The sequence below is a fragment of the Varanus komodoensis genome, unplaced genomic scaffold, assembly GCF_004798865.1.
Source record: "Varanus komodoensis strain SLA01 unplaced genomic scaffold, ASM479886v1 scaffold1, whole genome shotgun sequence".
Taxonomy (NCBI): domain Eukaryota; kingdom Metazoa; phylum Chordata; class Lepidosauria; order Squamata; family Varanidae; genus Varanus; species Varanus komodoensis.
Window position 1 is genome coordinate 127,510,545 of NW_025335268.1, and position 24,873 is coordinate 127,535,417.

At 43.1% G+C, this 24,873-nt stretch overlaps 1 protein-coding gene and 1 long non-coding RNA gene across 2 annotated transcripts in view; one reads left to right on the forward strand and one right to left on the reverse strand.

The window, feature by feature from the left end:
* Nucleotides 1-324: 324 nt before the first annotated feature.
* LOC123030928 (proline and arginine rich end leucine rich repeat protein) overlaps nt 325-24,873 on the forward strand; it is a 30,313-nt gene continuing 5,764 nt past the window's right edge. Inside the window, exons 1-2 of the mRNA XM_044445282.1 lie at nt 325-629; nt 19,518-20,466. Coding sequence (XP_044301217.1) covers nt 19,533-20,466 — 934 coding nt within the window. The 5' untranslated portion in view covers nt 325-629; nt 19,518-19,532. The remainder of the gene's footprint in view (nt 630-19,517; nt 20,467-24,873) is intronic.
* LOC123030944 lies at nt 5,659-9,136 on the reverse strand. Its single transcript, XR_006416198.1, has 3 exons — nt 8,128-9,136; nt 7,311-7,494; nt 5,659-6,151 (listed from the first exon to the last, which is right to left on the reverse strand). It is a non-coding gene; the product is annotated as an uncharacterized LOC123030944 (long non-coding RNA).

The window sequence follows — 24,873 nt, forward strand, 5'->3', positions numbered from 1 at the left end:
ACAAGGAAGATCAGAAAGGAAAGGCAAGTGGCTGCGCTTAGAAAGGCACATGGCATATGCACAACTGCCATTCATTTGGAAACTCAAGAATTCCATTTATTGCCCTTTGGGCCTTGCTGACGTCTCCCTGCAGCCGCTTTGAAACCAAATCTAGTAATGTTAGGAATCAACATCATGCTTATAGAGAGTGAAAGCTCCAGAGGTTTTTGTTTAAATGTGATTTGTTTAATAACACAGGCGAGGTGCTCTCTTGCCCCAGCAGAAGGAAATGTTATTACACATCATGAGTCTTTCAGCAGGCAGGCATGCAGGAGTGAGTGAGTGAGTGTGTGTGTGTGTGTGAGCAAGCCCGTGTGTGGATTAAACGCTGAGGAGTTTGGCTGCCAGAGAAAGACGTTATTGTTGTGACTTTCTCCTCCTTCCTTTGCTCCCACCCTCTCTGAGAGAATCTCTGAGGAACAGAACCAGAGAAAACGCATACAGCTTGGAGGAGGCTCATTTGTATCAGAACCGGACTGGCGTGAGGAGGAGGAGGAAGAGGAAGAGGAAGAAGAGGAGGAGGAAAGGGGGAAGGAAGAGTCCTGGAAGTTAAAACATACATAGGCAGGAGGAAGGGCAGGTGGCAACAGGTAAGCCCTGGGCAGGTGTCTCACTTAGAGATGGCCTCACTCCTGAAAGCACCTTTTCTAAAGCAATGGTGAGATGCAACCTTTTACTATTTACCTTCCCTTTCCTGTCCTTCAGCAGGTACTTTATGTGTTGTTCTTCAACGTCTGCTTTATTTTGGGCAGTCACAAAAGTTCTGTCAAACAAACGAGAGTCGGGGGAAAGCTTGCATGTGACAGTAGTGGTTAAAATGCTGAAGCTGTTTCCATGGCAGTAGAATTTACAGAACCCCCGTTTCTCCCATGTGTCACACACACCCACATAATCCCTTAAGCTTATAGCAGGAATAAGACGAGCATTTCAGATGTCTCACCAACGGCAATACCGATTCATTGAGGAGACATAATCAAAACTTTGGAGGGGTGTGTGGGGCATGGAAAACAGATTCCAGGATGTGAATTTTACTGTTGAGAAAAGAGTATATACCTTTCTTCTTCTAAACATCATCTGTTCATTCTACTCATGCTGCATATAAAGCATTAATATGATGTTCTGTTTAACAGTTGTAAAGTGTTTTGGGATGGCACAGAGTTTCAGACACCCTGGATATAATTAATAATGGTGATTCCATTCTCCAGCAGACTCTTATAGCTGAGAAAATCTTGTGGTGCTATTTTCCCGTTAGAGGGAAGGAATACACATTAATTTCATTTCTGAGAAATGGAAAATTTAAGTCTGTGATGAAGGACTGCAGTGATTTCTCTGTTGACATAACCAGCTGAATGTTGGAAGGGAGGGACTGAATGTTCACACGCACACCGAGGCTGACTTCCAAGTCCTGGTACCCAAACATTTTTATGCACTTCAAGGGAAGAACACACATGGTGACTGAGGGGACTTAGCAGATTTAGGATGCAATCCTGTGCATGCATAGACAGAACAAATGCCTACAATCCCCAGCATTCCCTAGCAAGCCATGTGGACTGGGGCACGCTGGTGGTGGTCGGACTTTTTCTGTCTAAACGTACACAGGATTGTACCTTTAGGCTTCTAAACACATTATGTGGGAGTAAATTCCACTGACTTCAGAGAAGCTAACTAGGCACTATCGCACACCAATATCCATGGAAACGAGTGCCATTTCGGTACATTTTACTTTCAAGTAACGATCTTTACAGACAACTTTGCCTTGCATCACTGCCAACTTCCTAATGTAAACTTGAGTCAAGTTATTTGCAATGCAGCCCTATACATATTGACTCATAAGTAAGTCCCATTCAGTTCAATGGGGTGTGTAGACATGGGTGTGCATTTTTAATCATTATATGATTCAGTTTCTGAGATAAGGACTGAAAGCACAGTTCCTTAGGGAACACATCCCTGGATCAACACAGAGATGTGTAGTTGATGGGACTGATGGGCTTTCCTTTGGTGAAAGGGATCTATCTGGCAGCTCATTTCAGATGCTGCAGGGTCATCGGTCATCCCTTACAGCTTTTTCTTATGGTGATGAAGGAGTGTGTGTGTGGAGGGGGTGCGGGCAGACTGGAGAGCCCTGCCTGGACAACTCGGTTTGAATCCCTAGGGAACAGAGCTTCTGTGTTTTTAACATATATGTCTTCCCAGAAATTTCCTTAGGAACTTGAACACTCAGCTCACCTTTATTCAGTGTTTGCCCACTGCACTGTCAGAAAAGCCCACTGATGTAGGTTTATGAGGACTGGATGGGTTTAGAAATCATGTGCCTGCGAGGGACAGGCAGGGCCGGACAGGCGTGGTGGGGAAAATGTGTTTTCGTTCAGCATGTGTGCTTTTTACATTGCCCTTCCCACTGGAATAGAATCCAACTCATGTGATTTTGTTGGCGATTAGAAGTACAGAAGGGGCAGGCCTGGATCCTTTCCTTCTGCTATGAAAAGAAGCAGAATAGAGGAGACTGGTGCGTGTGGAGGACAGAAGCAGTCATGAGAAAATATTGCCCAGGCATTCATCCCCGGGGAAAGAGGGGAGAGTTCAGGCAGGAGAGCTGAATTACAAGCATGTGCAAAATGCAGCAACTGGACAGTTAGTGCTTTGGGAATTCTGTTTTTTACAACTGACAAAGACTGGCCCAAAAAATGGAACCGAATAAATTCCACAGCAGCTGTGGCAAGAATAAGACACACATGGGAATGGCTAAATATCAGAAGTAGCTGGCATGCTATGAGGATTCACATTGTGAGCTGCTGTGTTTGAACTCTTGACATGCACTACATGCAATATTCATGACTGTTATTTGTTGCTGCTGGGAGTTCCACCATCACTTCTCAGGGCATATTATTTTTAAATCATTGCTGTTAATTTGTTGCATGTATATCCTGTCTTTCTTCCTCTTGCAAGGAACCCTGGCTAGTTCACATAGTCCTTTTTTCCTCTCAGTACATTTTACTTCTGCTTCACAACAAACCTACGAGGTAGGCTAGGCTGACAGGCAGTGACAGGCCCAAAATCACACAGCAAACTTAATGGCAAGACCCTGGATCTCCCAAGTTGCACCACACCACTTCTGGCTCTCATTAAGCAGCCTTTATTTAGGGGTTCAGGTGACCTATCCGAGCATTGGACACCAGTGCCACAGCCTTTATAGGTCCATGCAGCTGACGGAGGCCACATAGCTGGCCTGCAGCAATGTACTGTGGGGCATGCCCCAGAGGGGAAAAGAGACTTGTGTTTTTGGCAGGATGTTTCTTTCACTCCCAAACTATGGAAATTCCCAGCTAGAAATACAGTCTCAGGGGAAGCAGCAGGGTCTGTTGATACATCATCTTGAATTTTCACCAGTGAGATCATGAGGCTGAATGGGGGAAAGATGAGGGAGAGCTTTTCTACCCTACTTGTGCGCTCTGGCTGGGAAGTGCATCTACAACCCATCAATGCATGATGCTCACTGTTTCTGAAATCTAGACTTTGGCAGATACAGACATAAAGTGAGCCCTAAGGGTTGAAGAAAGTGCAAAAACATTATTAATCAAAGGTCTCTCTCCGTGTGTGTTGCAATATAATAGGAATTAAACAGCCAGTTGATTCCAGATGCTTTCTATGGAGGAAACACCCTGTCTATATGCATGAGCAGAAGACCTATTCAGCAGAAAAGTGCTACGACAGGCAAGGCTCTGGCTCCTTTCTTTACCCACCCCACAAATAATTTGGATTAGTTAATGGTATGATGGCCCCAGCCCAATGCAAACATTCCTGCTTGACATTTTAGTCTGTAGGGAGGGTGCGGGGAGATACAGTTTTCAGCATTACCTCTCTGCTCCTCAGCTCCTTCTGAAGATGGCAGAGAAAGAGCCTTTGACAGATTATTTTGCCTTGGAGGGGAGCTTGCTGCTCTCAAGGCCAGCTATGCCCTACATGGGCTGTGCTGCCACCATCATAAGACAGAACAGGAGAGATCTCTAGGGAGATAAACTAAAAGGCTCTTTGAATTAGTATTGATTCGACATATTAGACAAACACAAGGATTTTGCAGCCTTCACATGGTTTCACAATGCGTTTGGCTTGTGATCTTATGTTTCTCTCTGTCTCTCATGTGAAGGTTTTTGTCATGGGAAACAAGGATTATGACTCATATAAACACGAGAAGGCAACAAAGGCATGAAAGCAGATAGTCAGCACCCGGATGTTATGACAGGAGTCCAGAATCTGTGCTGACAGCATGAGGAGCCCCAATGCTGGAGTCCTAACCAAGATATAGCTTCAATTTCTCAGTGCTTTATGGGAGAGTGCATTCTTATTGTCTTTTAAAAGGTCTAACATGGAAAATGGGATCTGCAGTTGCAATTCATGGGGTGGATACATCTTAGGGTAGACCCCATGCTTTGCATCAGTGGGTGGTTAACAAAAGTTAAAAACATGCAGACAACAAAATATCAACATAAGATGCTGAAATCACAGCAATTGCAACTGAATCAGCACAGAGGTATAGCAGTGGTGCAGGATAAAAAGCAATATTAAAACTAGAGTTTTAAAGTTAAGTGTTGAAATACTGGGAAAATAAAAAGGTTTTCAGCTGGTGCTGAAAAGAATACAGAGTAGGCGTCAGGGGCACCTCTTCGGGAAGCTCATTCTACAGCCAGGGTGCCACAACCGAAAAGGCCCTTCTCCTGGTAAACACCCACCTCACTTCCTCTGGATGGGGCTTCCAGATAAGGAGCCCTTTTCCTAGGCAGATCCTCCCTTTAGGGTGGCCACTCCACAGATGATGGCCCCCTACTAGAACAGCTGGCAGATGACATGCTCTGTTTGAAGGAAGTACCCTCCATTTGAAAGTCTGTCCACTCCGAATCTGATAAAGGCCTGCAAGGAAAAGGTGCAGCCTGAGAACCTGCTTGTCCTTTGTCACAGTACTGCCGGGTCAACAGACTCAGCAAGCACAGCCACCCCGGTCTTCCTCCTTATAGCAGGATGGCTTGGATTTCACTTTCAAACAATTCTTTCTAAATGGCTTCTATTTATATGGCATGTGCAAATTTTATTTAGATTAGCATCCTCTTCCTTGACCATGGATTTTCCCTTTCCAGAGAATGCAGCTGGGTGTTTCCCCCATTGCTGTATTCGAGACCCACTTGGTGGGGAGATGACTTTGGGGGTACATACTATGGGGCAGAAATTGGAAAGTGGAAGGCTCTGACCCGTTGCACTTACATCATGCCACACTGCTAAATATAACTGAGCAGGTCTGTGCTTAAAGACATTGTTTACCCCTGAGCCATTATTATCAGTTACATTTGTATTTTTCCTTTAAGGTGCCTAGGGTAAGGGTCAGGGCAATTGTCCCATTTCATCCTCACAACAATCTGGTGAGGTAGGCCATGCTGTGAGACTGTCTAGTGAATTCCATAGCTGAGTTGGATTTGAAGCCCAGATCTCTCTGGTCTTAATGTGACACAAGTTCCTCTGCACCCACTTTACATACGATCAGCCTGTGAAAAACTGCACTTTAAAGAGTGACCTATACATCTTGTGCACAGACTTTTTCTTCTTGCCACATTGCCACTCCGTCTTTTTTTTTTTTTTTTTTTGATACATTAGGTTTTCTTTCAGGTTACAGCATGCTATGGCATACTACCCCTGTCCAGACTCAGTAGCTGTCTGAGCTATAGAACAAGCAAGGGAACGGGTCTCAACTGCTCTTAGAGCTTGTCAGCAGAGGACTTGAGAACGAGAAGCTCAGAGACCACGTTCAGGCCACCACTATCCTGAGACTGAAAGAAGGGCATTTGAACTAGAAGAATCTTCTCATTCATGTGCCTTGGTAATTCCCTCCCTTACCAGTTGGCACAGCAAGCTAGGAAAAGAAGGGAAGTCTGGATGCGGCACACACATTCTGAGTCATCCCAATGTGTTTGAATTGCTTCTGGTCTGGCTGGAGAACTCTTCACAAAGTGAGCACAGTTGTATGCAGCAGAGTGAATCTCAAGGTGCTTCCAGATGAAAGGCTGCTACAGCTACCAATCTGAAGGCATTTTACAGCTATTTTCCCAGTCTCTTTTTCACAGATTTTCTGTGGTAAGGGAAAAAAGAGATAAAAGCAGCAGCAGGAAAATACAGGAGGGTTGAAACGAAGTACTGTAAAATGAGGCAGGGCATCACATGACAAAAGCCTGGTCTGGAACCCCTTGCTCACCAAAAAATATTCTGCTTCCTTCCAATTATTTTAGGGAACTTTGCAAATATTTAATCTTCCCTGGCAATGACTTACCATTCACACTACTGTTTGATGTACAACTAGCCTAGGTATGGGGACTTACAGGTGAATAGTTTTATTTTTATTCCAGATTTTTAAAAAACTTTGTAAATTTATAACAGAAATGCAAACAGATTTTCAAACTATGGCACAGTGAGATGATGATGATGATGATGATGAAATTGTACTTACACTACAATCCTATGAATGATGAAAACTGATGCAGAAAAAAGAACAATTTGTCCAGCCACCCAAAAAAGAGTTTAAAATTGAACAGAAATTTGAAAATGGCTGTCCTAGAGCATTATTGACTTCATCATCTTTATGTTCCCTCCATCAAGGAAAATGAAATACAGAACACCTCTTATTTGTAGCTAAATCCCATTTCAAATTTAATATAAACAGCAAATGGTGTGGAGGCTGCTTGAAAATGAATTGGCGCAGGAGCCTTGTTTGGCAGTGTGCTATTTGTGTACAACAGCTCTCCATGCACTTATCTCATTGCCACACAGTTTGCTTTTCAGAAGTGCCAGCAGGAATTTTTCAAGATGCTACCCTGCCTACAGTCATTCAGCAGATTCAATTTCAATCAGCTTCTGTGCCTCTATTATTCATGGGAAGTAGGCAAGACCTACAGCAGATGCTGAGGACAGGACAGGAGACAATTTTCCTGGAAGTTTTCCTTGCACCCCCTGCCCATTCTCCTGAGCAAGCACCCAGAACAGATCCAGGCAGGCTCTGTATGCACAATAACGATATTAATGTTCTCTCCTTAGAAAGAAGCATCCATTAAATGGTTTTGGAAGCTATTTGAATCTATAAGCCTTCTTTAGAATATAAGCAAACCTGACTTCTTGAAGTCAGACACAGAAGCCTCTGAGACTCTTAAAGCTATAAACTATTTTTGATATTAGAAGGATGTAGCAGAAATTAGTGATCCAATGCTTAAATTTTCCCCAGGACCAGGTAAAATTACCTTGAGAATTGCTCCTGTCCAAGGGCTGTCTGTTGGGCATCCTTGATTGAAGCAGTGGGATTTGGATTGACTTTCTCTGGGTTTCACTTGAATGGGTTCAGTATATATAAAGTTTGTTTTTCTGCAGTTTTCTCACTTTTAATTTTGCCGTTCATCCTGCACAATATGTTATCTCTGGGTTTACCTGGTAAACAAATGTGCATTCTATTCTTGAAAAAGCCCAATTAAATAAATATGCAAATAAATGACATTGTCACAGATGATGTCATCACACACTATACGTTCTGAGCTAATTAAAAACAGCTTGGCAACTCTTTTATGACTATAGCCTCCAGGGGAACTCCCCCACCACTGCCAAAGAAATCTTAATATTTTGGATGCAAACATTTGTTCACTTCCAGGGTGAACTAGAGTTCCAGACCTAAATTAACTTGTTGTTACAAGAATGGATCCAACAGAACAAAGAGAGATGGCAGAAAAGGAGGGGATTCTAGTAGCCTTGTAGAAAATACCATTTGCATGAAAAACTTTTCTGAGAGCTAAAGCAAGCACAATTTTAAACCCTTATGTAGCAGCATTGCCTTATTTCACTTGTTTGCTAGGATAGCTGCAGGGAACTCTTTTACAGATCTTATTAGCTCCCCACCCCTCATTCCTGGGTCCCAAACTGGATCAGACCCTTATATTTACACTAGAGCAAAACTGAGGTGGCAGGAGAAGGCACAATTACTAGAGCTCTGTTTTGGCCATGAGTTGTTCATTATGTTTCCTCATCTTCCCACAGTTCACATGATAAGGGGGAGTAACAAAACTTTACCATGTCTCTGCTGTATCTAATCCTCAGCCACTCCAGCTTCCTTCCCCTGCTCCCAGAATGCCATCACTTTGATCGGGTGTCACAGGAACCAAAAAGTTCCAGGGTTAAAATGAAGCAGATGGCTGCTCTAGTAAGGAGGAGGTACAAACTCTTCTTATAGAAGGCATCTGTTACTCTGATGCCCAGGAATGTGTTGAGTTGGCTCAGCCAAAATATGTCAAAGAGAGCCAAAGTCTCCACTACTGCAAAACGCCAACAGTTCAATGCCGCATGTTCTTTCCCTCTGCCCTAGTCTCTTCTCCAGCCTCAGATGAGTTTGCGTGTGCAAATTTGGAGGAAGGGAATGGGATTACTTGATGGTTTAACAACGAATCAGGATGCTGCCAGGCCACCATCTGAAAATAAGAGGTTCCTACAAAACCATCAGCAGACACTGGAGAAAGTGTATCCAAGGTTGCTCTCTAACACCTCTTGTCATTTCCCAGATTTTCAGACAGCCCTTTCTGACTTCTGTCTCAGTCGACTGTTGGTCCTCAGTGTTTGCTTGTTTGCTTCATGTTGTTGACATTTCCTCCGCACAGACCAAATAGGAACTTGTCAGGCATATAGCACTGTTTGTTAATGGGGAAGAATTGTCTAATGGAAAGGCGGGTGTGTTCTTCACTGGCAGCTTGATTTCTGAGTGTCTGTTGGATTCTTAAAGAAATCACACACACAGTTTTGTCAACCCTGTTGGGAATCATCCTACACAACAAACGCACCATATAAAAGTGAGCCGGAGTCTGATTCCTGGAAGCTTTCAAATGGCTGACATTATACCTACTGCTATAATTCACATATGATTGATGACAGTGCCACTAAACTGGCATGCAGACCACTTAAATAGGTTGAGGATCAGAGCAGTTCCAAAAAGAAAGATCAAAAGAGGGTGACCCCCATCCCTGGTTTTATTCTTTAAGAAATTTCCTAAAACTAAGACAATTTTTTGACATCTTGACTACTCCCCTCCACTCTCTCTCTCTCTTGGATCTATATCGGATGGTTTCCAGTTTTCTCATACTTTGAGGATCAAGGTAGCCAATTGCAAAGGAAGGCAGGGATGCTTCACCTTTAAAGGTGTGGTAGAAATGGTAGCTCCAGTGGGTGCAACTTTTCCCAAACTTCTCTTTCTTCTGGGAAAATTTTAAAGCTAGAGCAGGCCTGTCTTTTTTGCTTGGGTGGACAATAGCAAAACATGTACAGTTGTGTGTGGTGCAAGTGTGTATTTGGTGAATTGTGTCCACTGGCCCTGATCCCTCATGACACCTGACCTTCTCATGTTAGGACTCCCACCTGCACAGGGGTTACCCTCATACACCTCAACACATGTAGGCTCTGTGTACATGTTACTTTTAGCCTTGAAAAAATAGAGAGGAGGGATCCTGTGCTGATGGGACAGCAAGCAAAGCATGTTTCTAAAATGTAAGAAAATGGCCAGGACTGGATGGACTGAGGAGAGAAGGTCGGATCCTTCAAGTAAATTGTTCCCAAATTGCCCTTTCTGTCTTGCAAAACAACCTCAGGGTGGGGAAGAGCAGGAGGAAAGAAACTGGATAATCCCAAACTGCTTTCATCTCCACCTGTGTTCTGGTAAACCAACCAATGACAAAACAAACAGCTGGGTGAGAAGGAGAGCAGTTTCAGGGGTACAGAAACTTGTGGAAGGAGGATTAAACACTTTTATTTCCTTACCTTTCCTGGGGGTGGGTTGAAAAGAAGAAGGGGGTTGTCAGGACATTCTTTACAGAGTGCTTTATCTGCAGTTTGTTCCACATGAATGAAGCTTATGACACACACGGCTAAACCCCAGGAAGCCTTTGCATGGGACATTTTCCAACACCATTCCTAACATTTAAACCTATCACGTCAAGCATTTCCACACCATTGCACTATGTTTGCAATGACAGCTGCAGGAAATACAGCAGCGCACGAGGAAGCTGCAGTGTTACAGGGATCTTCCAAGCCCACATGGCCAGTTTGCTCAGTACATCATTTTGTGCCAGGACACTACAGCGTGTTAAAAAGAGTAGGACTTTTTCAAAAGCCAAGACCACAAAACGGAACGGCAATCTAATGGATTGTCTTAGGGTAACCATGTATCCTGTTTCATAAGGGGCATGCCTGTTCGAAGGCTGTTGGAACCAGCTTGGCCATCAACAATTTGTATCTTGGCAGAGGACTGGGCATGGCATCCAAGTTCAACAAGGTGCTAGCAAGGGGGTGGCTTCTAAACTAACCCAGAAACGTGCGACACAACACGGGTCCTGGGATGGTTTTGAAACCACCCCTGCCATGAACTTCACCAGGCCTGGACAACAGAGCAGACCACACGCCATGACAAGAATCAGACACTTCACACAGTGTATGACCTGCAAGCCACCGTGGCTCACTTTCCCCAGCGGTCATATGGACCTAGCTGCTGTATTTGCATTTAAGCTATGGTGGTTGTTTATGATCATTTTGGAGGGTTTTCATTTATAGGGTTGCTATAAGTCAGAGATGACTTGGAGGTACACATGAACAACTACAAGTTCTAAAATTGCATCTATATTTATAGACCAGTACAGGTAAATCTATCTTCTTTTGTCTTATTTTGGGGTGAGGCATAAATGTTCACTGTACTTGTCTAAAAGAGAGCAAAATGCTTTGTACACATTTTCACACCATCCTGTAGTCTTCTGGAAGTGTCTTTCACAGCTATGCTGAACTGAGTATCATATTTAAAGCAGGCTATAACCTAATCTCCCTACTTACCGAAGCCAGCCTGTTGACTTAACAATTCTGCTCAAAGAAAGTAATTTCCTGTTAAATGCCACAAATGCCATTGCCATAATACCATACTCAGGTATTAGCATGAATGTAGCTTGTAGTTGCAGACCTGTTGCCCACTCTAGCTAAGTAGATATAAGCCTATATTGTTAATTCCCAAAGCAAGGCTTTTGTGTGTGTGTGTGTGTCCACAATCATTTCCCCCACCGAGAGTGAATTTTCTTTATCCTTTATTTTCAGTTCTTGATAAAACTGATCTACTTAGATGCAGCTTATTGGCTAAATAAATTATAGCGTAACCTATGGCCTATGTATGTTGGGATAGTTTGCTAGAACCCCAACCTTTTTATTTTCTTTGATGAGATGTCAACCATACCAGAACTTTTAACATCTCTTTACTTCATTTATATTTTGCTTTGTATAAGCTTAATTTGATGAAAACAAACACCTTCCCCACACATCTTCCCACTTCTCACTTCCAAATAATTGCGTTCATGTGGTTATCTAATTCCTCCCACCAGATTACAAAACATGTCAGGTTCAGAACATTTTTAATCCATAGAGATTTCATGAAAGAATGGGCAGAAATCTCAATATATTAATCTTTGTTCTATTTCCTGCCCCCTGCCCGCTAGTTTGGTCACTTTAGAGTTAAAGCTGAAATTGCAAAGCTTCTGCAAACTTCAGCTTCTGCAAGAAATGGGTTTTTGATAGCAATAGTCATGTAGTGAATCCAGTGGGCTATATTGACATTGCAAGTACATAGAATGCAATTTATTCTCCACATTCATTTGTAAACTCTTAAGTAATAAGGAATTGGTTATAAGCACCAGGCCAGAAAACTGATAAAGAAGACAACAAAAAGCCATCCCTATAAGCATTTCAGCAGCACAGCTAATAAAATGATGTTATTACTACCAGGCCTCAATGATCACTGATCCTTCAGGGCACTATTATAAAACAGAAATAAGCTGCTCTAGCACCATGTCCCAGATTGGCCTGAAATCCTCCACAGCTCAGTAGAAGCATCTTCTCTCCCTTCACTGAAGAGGGGAGCAGTGGCTGTGTTCCCAGTTGTGGAGAAATTTAATCCACCACTGAACTGCGCAGCATTGCCAACACATTGCTATGCCACGCTGGAATTCATGGGGCAAGGGAAGTGCATCTTCATGGGTGTCTCAGTGTGCAGCTCTTAGAACAAGCAGGGGGAGCAATGTGGGCCAGTATCCGGACAATTTGTGCACTTCGTTTGATCGGAATAGGCCACTATACCCTTTAACAAGCACATAGGTCCACGTGTCCATAACAGCCAGAAATATGCCTCTCTCATCTGTGCTGAGTTTGGGGCTTGGCAAGTGATCAGAAAGGTCAGTCTATGTACTTTTATGAGGATGTTCTTTCTCTGTCCCCCGCTTCCACCCACTCTCTGTGTGTGTGCGTGCGCGTATGTGTGACTCGCTGGCAGAGAGACAATAATTTGTTACAGGGAGGACAGTATGGCAACTGGTAGGCTGAACTGGAAGCTGATTTATTCATGGAAACAATCTAAAGGAAATATGAGCTGCAACATGATACCATGATCTTAAACCCTGTGATGGGACTAATTTTCAGAGGTCTGCCTATTTAAACATAGCCTATACATGCACATGATCCAATCACTTTCTGAAGCACTTCAAAGTAAATGACTCATGCTGGATTCAGAACAAGGGTTGCATGGCCACATCATTAACCAGAATGCTACCACAGAGGCAAAATGGGGTTAATTGAGAATCAAAACCTGGAAGGCACGTAATCAGGAGCCAAGAGCTCAAGCCTAAGTCAGGCTGAAGGGCAGAGGTGAGAGGGGCAAGAACAGTGGCCGATGGAACATGACCAATGTCCAGCTTAAGAAGGACAAATTCTAAAAAAGGGCTTTGGCAGGTCAAAGTTTAAAGTCAAATAATAACCACCCAAATTTCCAAGTTTTAAATGGATCAGCTCAACATCAAACAAACCATTAATAATTCTTATCATTTTAGTCTTGGGAGTATATTTTGAAAATATACAGTGTCATACTCTTCCCTACTCCTCCTCCTCCATTTTTTTGGGAATAGCTCTTAGCCCATTTCCATTCTGTGTCAGTTTTACATGTGTCTTTCAAAAGTCTGTTCCGTCTTCTTTCTGCATTCATTTGCAATTTAAAATGCATTAAAATTCACATTTTTCTACAAAATACATGTTTTGTATACATGTTAACATAAAACATGCATTTTAAACACACTTGGGTCTGAACCAAGACCTATACAATTCTAAAAAGTGAAATAATTGAAGTGCAATTGCTTTCTGCATGTTTGTCAAGGGGGCACTTCTTGTCAGTTTGCTTAAAACTAGAGCTGGAACAAAATTTTCAAGTATTCCCACTTCTAACATGAGTCAGTACTGACTTGCCAGTGATGAGATTTGTCCAGCCCAATTCATTGGTACTTTAATTACTTTCTATTTGAGGCAATGTTTTGATCATTCTATTTGTTATCACTACCTGTCCTTGTTCCTTCAAGTACAACTATCTCATACCAACAACAGGAAGCCCCAGACAGAACTCCGAGTTTTCTCTCACTCCAAGGCGTTGATGAAGGCATTCAAAATAAACTTCATGTATCCCTTTATCCTGGGAAATATACTCCTGGTACATCTTGAGAATATATTACAACTCTCATCACCTTCCATCGCATTCTGATAGAAGCACTCCAACACATCTTGATGACACCAGGTTGGGTTAAAGTTGCTTTATAGTTCTTAAGACTGCCCACGTATCCTAAGTCTTGTTTCAGTGTGGGTGTACAAAGAGAACATCTGGAAGGTCTTTCACAGAAAGCCAAAGTTACTGCCAAAGGTTGCAAAGGGAGATTGTGACATGGTATGGATCTGAAGAGTTTCATTCTCTGTTGCATAGGAATCCCTACTCCTATTTTGCTAGCTGCTGCAGTTGAGAGCCTGGCAGCATCCTTTAGAGTCTTTGCTTCCTACCAGCTCCTAGCCTCATGAGTCAGCTTCCATATGAAACATGGATCACCGAGGGAATACTTCCACTGGATGTGTTCCAGCACTGCGGTAAATTGTTTTGGCAAAACGTCTAATAGCACCAGAGCCCCCGTCTTCATTTGAGGCTCCTAACTTAATTAAGTTCTACTTGTGAGTCTTTACAGCTATGCAAAAAAGTGTCATGCAGATTTCAGTCCAAACACTTGGTGGCAGTACTGTTAAAATATCTGTTTGTGATGAAGTGAAAACTCTGAGGTTTCAAAACATCAGGATTTTTCCACACTCTGTGGGTGGATCCTTGGAAGCCAAGAAAGTATAACCTCACCCACCTCATCCCACCCTAGCTAGAAAATATGCCTTTCCCTCCCCTTATGCTCCTATGATTTTTTATTATCATTTGCCAGATAGATTGTGTCAGAGAATCCTCAAGCTCAGGACTTCAGCATTGCTCCTGTCATTGCTAAGGATATTGTAAACCAATTGCTGCAAACACCCTTGGAATGAGAGACCTGTTGGCACTATATGCACCATCTTCAACTCAGTACCATCCAGATGTGGTTTTTACAACTTCTGTGACTGGCTGAGATGCTGGGAGTTGCAGCCCACATCTCAGGGAGTTGAAGGGTGCAAGTTGGGGAAGGCTGCTCCACATGGTTCTGATGATAATAACCACTGTGCCCTTTAAGAATGAACCACCTTGTTGCTTCAGGATTTTAAGACCTAAAGAGCCACGGCACACCTGCCTTTGCACAGCAGAGGGGGGAATCCATACTGCAGGGCTTAGCCGCAGTCATGTGCAATTACAGAATACACACTACGGTTCTCTAGCTGTGGGGGATGCATGCAACTGAAATAATAGCACAGAAGAGGAATGGACAGAAACTAGTGATGAATAGGGCATCGGTGTAACTTCTTCAGTTTTTTAAAAATTAGAGAAATCATTAAAAGGCTGCGTGGTTACAATCATCATAATCACCATCTTCACAAATAAAGAATGATTTTACAATGTACACAGTGGTGCCATATCGGGACCAGAACACAGATGCTGAGCATGGAGGGGCAGAGAGGCACACAATGCAGCATCAGGATGGTAAGAATCATCTATTTCCCCCAAGGGAAGCATGCAGCACGCGCTTGGAGTCCCTCCTTTTGCAGCCAGCTGCAAAGCTTGGACATGCTTATTCGTCGTTGCTTCCTTCCTCGCAAGCTTGTGCCCACGTACTGTAGTGGGCAGAGTGGCAGGCCTTGACTGAGGGCTCCAGTTCAAGTCCCTGCGCCACTGAACACCACACTACATGATATTAGGGTGGTCAGTGAGCCACTCTGCATGATCACCACAGCCCACCATGGCTTATTTAAGCCACGGCAGCTTACAGTGTGTGCTCATGGCCACTTGGATTATCCTCGCCATGGCAGGCACTTGCTTCTGGTGTGAACCCTGGCAAGAGTGGCTTATGTGAAGACTGAATAGCTGTAAAACAGGCCATGGGTTGTAAGAGGGCTTTTTTAACCCTCACATAAGCCACACTTGCTTATACTGTACATTTCTCATAAGTCACACAGGCCACCAGCTGTGGTTTGAATATCTAAAAGGGCATCCAGCACATGCTGTGCAAATTGTGGCACACGGTGGGCTGTGATATTCATGCAAACCTTGTCACAGTTTCTCAGCCTCGTCTGTTTCACAGGACCTTTGTGAGGCCAGGGGAAGCAGATGGAAACAGCTGCTTATCATCACTACCCATTAGCATGAAACCTAACATACGAAAGATTGTCACTTAACCACTACTACAATCTATTAAAGGGCTATCATTAGTTGGATGCCAAAATTGTAGGGGATTAGAGATGCTTTTTCTATATGGGTCTGCTCTTAAATCGTGTTTCTTCAGATGAAACTATCCAATTTCAATATTTCAATTCTCAGATCAGCTACTCATAAAAATGAATGCCTTTCTACTAAAGCAATCTATAATTCAGCAAAAGAACTACCATAATCACATTTCTTCTAGCAGCAAGGTCTGGTATTGAAAGCAGTATCTCTATCTGCTGCCTAAAAGAACAATGTTTCACACAACAGATAATTTAGCAGAGAAGAGCAAAAGATGCCAATGCATTCTACTCATCCAGCCATGTATTTAAAAAAAAGAAGCTAATCAGGCACAAAGTATTCTCAGCTGCAGTGTTTGCTATACAGAATCCTTTCAATCTGTATTGTAAGCAAAGAAGATGTAGGAAGCTGGAAGAGCTTAGTGAAAAAGCAAAACAATGCATACATTGCAGCACCAGTCATGAGCTTTGGCAGAATCCCTGATAAATGCAGTTACTCTCCCCTTTCAAGGCAATAATTCTGTACTTGAGGTTGGAAGCCAGCAGTGCTACTGCTGATCCTGCTGGCATCCAGTGAAGGGCAGAGAGGCTTGCTGGTTGCAACTGGGAGGGCCTACCCGCCTTTTACAAGTTCACAACTGTGAAGGAGGATGCAGCTTCTCCTGTCCCTTTCCTGCAGCAGACAAGAGGGAAGTGTGGGTAAGAAGACTGTGAGAACACCAGGGAGGTGATGACCATATGCTTCCTCACAGTTGAAGAAACTTTTGTGATAAAAACTGCAATCTTGCAATGCTGCAGTTGGGGATTAGAGTGAACTAAACACCCTGGGCTTGTATGGATGATAAAGGTCGACTCTGCAGATATACCATATCTGTTTCCCCACACAAGAGGCAAAGAACAGCAGAAAAGAGAGCCAAGCACATTCGCAAAAGGAACAATGACAAATCAAACCATTGCAAACTGCCCAGAGCGCTTCAGCCGCTGCAGACTGTAGACATGAATATTAATAATAGCAATAGCACAAACATTTTTAAAACTCTCCTTTACTAATTTCAGATGTAACTATTTCCCCACTTGTTCACTGCCTGTATGCCTATTTTTCTGAATATTCACCATGTGTCTAAGGTACCCACTTTGATGTATGAAGAATTTGACGGTTGACAGTTCTCTGGCAGCTACTTGACAGCAACTTACATGGACTTCTCACGCTGTAACATGCAGCGTCTAACCAGGTTCACACACAGTGACTATGCATAAAATAAGCCATCATTTGCTGAGACCATGCCGGAACGAGTGAGCATGCTGCCTCCAGTCTAGGGATGTGTGAATTGGCAAATCCTGAGCTTGCCAGCATTCTCCAAATTCTATCTCAAGGCTCTTTCTGACCAGAGTCTGTATCAGGGTGTGAGCTTGGTCTTTGTTTTTCTTTTTTGCATGAAAATCTTGCATATTTTCCAAATATGTGCCTCAAGTGTGCATGTCTTAGAAATGTGTACATTCTTTTTCCATTGCTTGCAGTGCATCTGCTTGATTTATTCCTAGAAGTTTTCTCAGGTGCATTTCTTGAATGAATGAATGCTGCAGGGGGAGGTGGGGCTGTGGATCACATTTGCTAGCTCAGAGATGTATTTGCTAGCTCTGAGATGCACTCAGTCTAGAAAATGTGAAATGGGTCAATGCTGCACAAAAATGAGCTAAAGGAAATGTCTCATACATCCCAACTCCCGTGCACTTGCCACCTCTGCTTTGAATCCACTGCTTTGACAAAAACCCAGAGTTTTAACTCAACAAGAATCCATAGGTTAACATCCATGGTTGCTTGTTCCTCAACAACTCATGAATTCTGGAATTGGATGTCTTATCAAACCACCCAGAAAGGGGCTCACCTGAGTAATTTGAGAAAGCTGGTGCAAAGTGGAAGCAGTGGGCGCATGGGAGGCAAAGTGCTTGTTTGTTCTGGTGTAACTTGTTGTTTTTTTTTAGCCGTGATGTGTGAAATGACTCAAAATCTGACAGCTCACATGCACTAGCAATTAGATTTTGGAAGAAATTGAGCTTTGCAGTAGCATATGTTCATAAATGTTAGTAAATCTCACATTAATGTATTTCATCCAAACAAACAAAATGGGATATTTTAACATGTTCAGGTAGAATCTAAATGAAAAGTTTTGGTCAAGTTCAGCAGATTCTGAATGTTTGCTAAATTTAATTTCTGCAAATGCAGTTGAAATTCATTCCAACAAATGCAGCTGGTATTTCCCCATGTGTCTTTCTGGATTCATTCTGTCCCAGGTGTGTTTTAAATAAAGGTGTTGACTTTGGCATATCAGTTGTATCTTCGCTGCTCGGGAGTGGTAGATTGTTGGCAATGCTCTCGGGGCACGCCTCTGGGACAGGTCCTTCTGCCAGGGAATATGAGACAGTCAGCTGGAGGTTGGATGGGGAGGAGGAGAGGAACCAATGAATCCTGCTAGGCTGCTCCCTGGGAGATCAGGCATATCAGACAACAAGGTGTGTGTGAGGACAGGTCACCTAGGTGACCAGTGCAAGGGAAATAAATGGGCTAGTTGGTCTGTGTAGAGGATGGGACAGTGGTCAATGCAGAACTCCACTTGACTGACTCAGCTGTGCCTAGGTGCACCCTCTCCACCTTTCCTAGTTTAGGACCATACCCTAGATTTGTACCCATGTCATATAAAACGCGAGCTGTTCCGCTCATTCAGGGCTCTTCTTGCATCTTCTGTTGGATCTTCTGAGAATTGGAAAAGGTGCCCTTTGTCTTAGCCAGAGTTAATTATGTCTACCTGTGGAGCGCCTTCATGGATAAACTCTCCTGTGCCCCCACCATAATTTACATGGAGATCGCTCCTGCTTCCCACCCCCACACCCTGTGGAGGGAGCACCCCTGGAGGCTGCTGCAGGCTTTGTGTGCCTCTGGCTCTCCTAGCTGACTGTCCTGGACCTTCCCTCGGGATGTTGGGCATGTTCCCCTTGGTGGAACCCTTGTCCCAGGAGAGCTGTGTGGACTCTTTATAAGCTTCCCACCCAGGGAGCCATGGGCATGCATTATTGTGTAGTCTTTCCTCACTCTTCTTTCTGTGTTGTGCTCCCAAATGGTCTTTGTGAGCAATATAAAAGAATTGGAACCCCTGCCTGAAGAACTGGCAGGAGCAGGATAATTGTTGCAGAGCCGCTGAGGCAGAGAGAGTGTGTTCCGAAGTCATTTTGCAGCTGTACATTGGTGGTGTGTCCCCAGCATCATATGCCTTTTGGCTCTTCCTGTGTGTTGCATCATCACTGGAACAATCCCCGATTGGTGAGCTTTGGTGGTGCCTCCAGGGTCATTTGCAGTGTACCTGCCTCCCCTGCCTTTTTTTTTTTTTTTTTGCTCTTTTTGTATTTTCTCATGTAAAATTAGAGCAGCTTTTCTATCTCTCTCTCCAGCTGCTATAACTGGTATAGCAGTGCCAGTATATCTCACCCCATTCTTGATATAATTAGTGTATTAGATTATTCTGCCCATTAGTTAAAAGTTATGTACCAAATGACCTGTTTAATACTGTAGACTATTTTTAAATCCCCACTGTAGCCAATACAGATATTCTAGCTAGGCTCCCCTAGTGACAGGGAGAAACTTAGGAAAACTCTCTGTAGGAGAAAATTGAGCTAATATTGAAAACTGTGCTAAAATATATGGATTATAGATCTATTCTTATTTTTTTGTCTTTTAATAGATAACTATCTAGACCATGAAGGGGGTTGCCAGGCTGATTTTCCCACTCCTTCTTGTGCTGATCTGTGTTGTGAATGGACAAAGGCGAGTCAGACCTCCAAAGAAGCGTCCAACTCCCCCACCCTCTGAACCAGTGGAACCTACAGAGTTGCCTCCACCTCTGCCACCAGGACCTCCCTCAGTTTTCCCAGACTGCCCCAGAGAATGTATGTGCCCTCCAGATTTCCCTTCAGCCCTTTACTGTGACAGCCGCAACTTGAGAAAAGTGCCATTCATCCCCTCCAGGATCCATTATGTCTACCTACAGAACAACTTCATTGATAAGCTTTCTGAAGAGTCCTTCAAGAATGCCACAGACCTGCGGTGGATCAACCTGGATAATAACCGCATTGAGACAGTGAACAATCGAGTGCTGGAGAAGTTGGACAGACTTGTCTTCCTGTACATGGAGAAGAATAATCTTAAAGAAGTACCCAGCTATCTGCCTCCCAATCTGGAACAGCTTCGACTGAGCAGGAACCGGATCCGGAAGATCCCTGAAAATGCATTCAACAAGCTGGACCATCTCCTCCTCTTAGACCTCCATCACAATGAGCTGAATGATGGAAACATCAAAAAGAATACTTTCAGGGGGCTGAAGAACCTCATGCAGCTCAACTTAGCTCACAACAGGCTACATAAGATGCCACCTGGGGTTCCCAAAGCCATCCACCAGCTCTTCCTAGATGAGAACCAAATTGACAACATCCCCAGCAACTACTTTAAAGATTTCTCCAACTTGGCTTTCATCAGGCTTAACTCTAATAAACTCTCTGACAAAGGGCTGCCCAAGAACTCTTTCAACCTTACTAACTTGCTGGTCTTGCACCTGGCGCACAACAATCTCACCAACATCCCCTTGATTAGTACCAAGCTGGAGCACCTCTACTTGAATGACAATTCGATTGAAAGTGAGTCAGCACAAGTCAGCAATTGCTTAGGCCCCCCCAGAGAACATATTTTGTGGGGAAGGGAGCCAGGACCAGGCCGTGCTAACATGGCTCTTTCATGAATGGCTCAGCATCCACAATAAAAGCTCAAGTAACTGCAGCTTCAAATGGTCAAATATAATGCATAAGGCATCTTGTTCTCCTTCCCTTAATGGTGATCTTTTGCTCCCCCTTTGTATTCTAGTTCTGGAGGTTCCATGTTTTATTATTCTGCATTTTATTGTAAAGGTATTTACTCTGCTGAGGGAGCACCGCCAAGTGCAATCACAGGCACACGCTAGGAAGCTGACTTATACTGAGAACATTTAGTCCATCTAGCCCTGTACTATCAATGCTGACTGGCAGCAGCTCTCCCAGGTTTCAGGCTGGTGATGCCCCAGCTATCTCTAGCGATGCTAGGAAGTGAGCCTGGAACCTTCGGCATGCAAAGCACGTGCTCCGTCACTGAGCTACAGCCCTCTCTGTAAAATAATGAGCAATTATAAACAGAAAATAGCAAGAGTAATACTGAGATGAAATATCAAGGGATGAAATATCAAGGGATTCTATGTTTTATAACTTCAGATTTAAAATTAAGACAAGTTAATTGGACAGTATGCATGTACAGAGGGAAATGAAAGTTTATCCTTATCTGTAGGTGCAGAAAGTCTGGGAAAGTGAAATGGGAATGAGATGGAGGACTCCTCTGTGATTCTAGCAATGTTTGCTTCACACACTTTCCAGCAGAGCCTAAGAAGGAATCTCATCCTACAAAACACACAAGCAAGGTTGGGGAAATAACAAAGTTTCTTCCATTCTTACCCTGAGATGCTGCTATTGCTGGAGCTCCCACCACCTGCTGCCTTGATTGAAAACATCTGCAGGGGAGCAGGAATGTGGAATTCTTTCCAGAAATCCTTAACAAGCACAGGAAATAATAAGCCATGGCACTTTAACACAAGCCCACATGTCTTGTATTTTTCACAATGGTTTAAAGGTCTGGCACTCTGGGGCAACAATTTAGGCCAATAAAGCCTACTTGTATGATGGGCCCCAAACACAAAAACTGCAGTTAAATTCTAAGTAACTTTATTCACATCTGGAAACTTCATGGCAAAAACATTCCTTTTCAACTAAGCTAGCTCGTTGATGCAACATTAATAACTCCTATGATCAACAGCGCGCAGGCAGGAACTCAGGCTAATGACTTTTGGCTCTAAAACTGTGAGTTTTTGTTTTAAATTCATAGGATTCAGACTTTCACTAGAGTTTGTAGTCGAAGGTTAGGTTAAGGTCACATTTTAAATCTTGGTCTGCAAGTTAAAGACCTATTTCTAGAGAGTGGATAAATGTGAAGCTGCAATTCATCCTTTTCTTCCTGACACTGCAGCGTTCGCCATGATTAGGTATTTAAGGGGAGGCTGGGTGACAATTAGGGATGCTGTAGCAAAACCTAAATTAAACTTGATCAGTGGTGGGCATAGTTTTCTTTCTGGATACTTTGGCATTCAGCTTTCGGAAGTTCCTGCCCGTAGATCACTGGTAAAGAATGCTGCAAAGTGCAGTCCAAAACACTTGGAGACCTCCTGCTTACTTACGCTTGCTCTTGATTGTAATATTTCAGTTAGTCCTCCAAAGGTTCCTAAGCCCTTCAGAAGTTTTGACATGCTAACAGGCTTAAAGGATTGAATATTTTCCTTTGAAAGATATACTTGAGTTTCAGAGGATCAGTTATTCTATCTGTACAGTGAGGACCAAGGCATTTCCTCACAACAGGAGCATGTAACCTGTGGATGCAGATACTTCACTGATAATGGGGTTTGTTTAATTAGTACTTCAGTCAAAGCGTCCCTAACGACTTCATTATTACTCTTTAATAAGAGATGCACTTCTTCATTATATCTTTTGCTTTGCTGCCCAAGTTGCATTGTTGACAACAAGAGAAAATACATGTAGAGAGAGGCACCAGGATCAAGCAGCATCCTAGTTCTGCCCTCTTATAGCCCCAAGAAGGCAGCAACAACAAAAACAGCAAATTTCATGCGAATAGCACTAAGAATCCTTGTTGACAGACAAAACCACAGCACTATGCTCTTTGTACCTCAGATATTGCAATCCAAAGTAATCGAATTATCTATTCCAAAATATCCCAGGATAGCAAGGAATGCATCAGTGACAATTTAAAATCAGCCTCATTACAACATCATTATGGTGCAAGAATACTCTCAACTTTGCCTATTTTCAGCCTCTCTTATTGGCAGTTAGAACTGGAATGGCAGGCTTGTCCATTTATTATTTCCTTCGGTCTGCTATTTCGACGCTGATGGAGCTGTTTGCACATGATTTGATTTTGTGCTTTAAGCCTGCTTGTTCTCCTATTACAGTGGGACACATCTAAGTGTTCTATGAGTCAGAGAGGTAAACCCATGAAGTGCTGTTATGCCCCTGAGCTTGGAAAAATGTCTGCTTAGAGACAGATAAATTAACATCTCAAATGTGGGGCTTTTAGGAAAGAAAATAGTGGTTACTTGAAACTCTTCCCATGGGTAGCTGGAGGAGCATTAGAAATTTCTCTAAAGCAGCCTCTTCCAACCCAGTACCCTCCAGATCTTCTTACCTCCAACTCACAGCATCCCTAATGATGGCCAGTGCTGGCTGGGGTTGATGACTGTTGTAGTCCACACACTTATACATGTTTAAGTTCCTCAGGTTTAGCAGTATCATTCATAATGAAGAATTGTTCTCTAGAATTAGAACCTGTAGGTGTGTGTCTCGTTAATACCCACCCAATAAATTCTCACACTGAAAGGGAACCACATATCCACATTCTAACCCTTCAAACAGTATCAGATGTCCATGACATGTTTCTGGGAACAATTAATGACTTTTAGGCATTCTGCTTAAGGGTATAATGGACTTTGTGGGCTTTGCTACTGCCTGTGTGTGGAATGAAAATGTCTGCAGCAAAGAACCCTTTGCATGCGTGCAGGATTCCTGGCACCCTGGATTCTAAATTGTGCAGGGAACCTACATGAATACTTCCTGCTGACAAAATTTGCCCTCATCATGTAGATGGCAGCAAGGACTACAGAGGGAGAAGGGATGGCACTAGTTTGCTTTCCCTCTTTGCATGTTCATTACACCCTAAAGCAGACCATAATGCGACAGTTTGAAATATTCCCTGCTGTCTAATAGCACAGAGGTGGCATGGATATTACAGAGGCATAACACCAACACAAAATGACATGAAACGGGAACAAACATAAGCATACTTCATGAAACTCACTGGTGGGAGACTCAGGGAAGTGCTTCATGCAGCACATAGTTAAACTATGGAATTTGCTGCCATGAGAAGTAGTTGGGGCCACCAATTTAGATGGCTTTAAAAGGGCATTGAACAAATTCAAGGAGAAGGCTATCAGTGGCTATGGTCTTGATGCTATATGCAACTCCCAGTGTCAGAGACTGTGTGCACCAGTTACTGGGATCCTTGGGCTGGTGGGGGCTGTTGGACTCCTGTTCTTCTTGAGGGATCCTGTGGATCGCTGGCTTGCCACTGTGTGAACAGAATGCTGAACTAGATGGATCATTGGTCTGAGCCAACGTAGCTATTGAGAAAAAATACGTTCTTAATATTTTTTGAGCAGTAGCATTGTTTGTCCTTGGGATGATATTTCTACCCCGTATACAAAGTATCCCCTATATAAGGCCACAGCATCAATTTCAGGTTTCAGCTAGTAGAGGTTATTTGTCACTTCATCTTTCCCCCATGATTTTACAAGCAGCATGACAAGGCTTCCCCTATAAAGGGTTACAATCAGCATACCAATTAATTTCAGGCTGCAACCTCTCAGTTTTTGTGTGAGGGTGAGGTTTGCTTCTCTTTTTGGCACATAAAAGAGACTAAGATGACCTGTAATAATTTCAGAAGGTCATGGGACATTTTGTGTCCTGAATATTTACACTGTGTGGGGGTTCTAGAAACATTGCAATGGCAAATAAATAAATATCAATAAATTCCAGGGATATTTTATATCTTGGGTATATTCTGGTTTATAAAAAGAAAATTGTAAAAGGCAAGTAGTTGAAATTTAAGGAGGTTGTTTTACTATCCTTCTACTATCCTAGGAGGACTAAATTTTAGGTCTACTTATTTGTAAATGACATAAGAAAATGTGAGTCTGGGGAATGGCAGTGCCCCAGGAAGCATTTCAACATTTTATTTATTTATATTCCACTTTTTTCATTTCGAGGAACTCAAGGTAGATTACATAATTCTCTTTCTCTCAGTCATCCTCACAGCAATAACCATTTGCGGTCGCTTAGGCTGAGAGTCTGTGACTGGCCGAAAGTCAACTAGTAAAGTCCATGGCTGAGCGGGGACTAGAA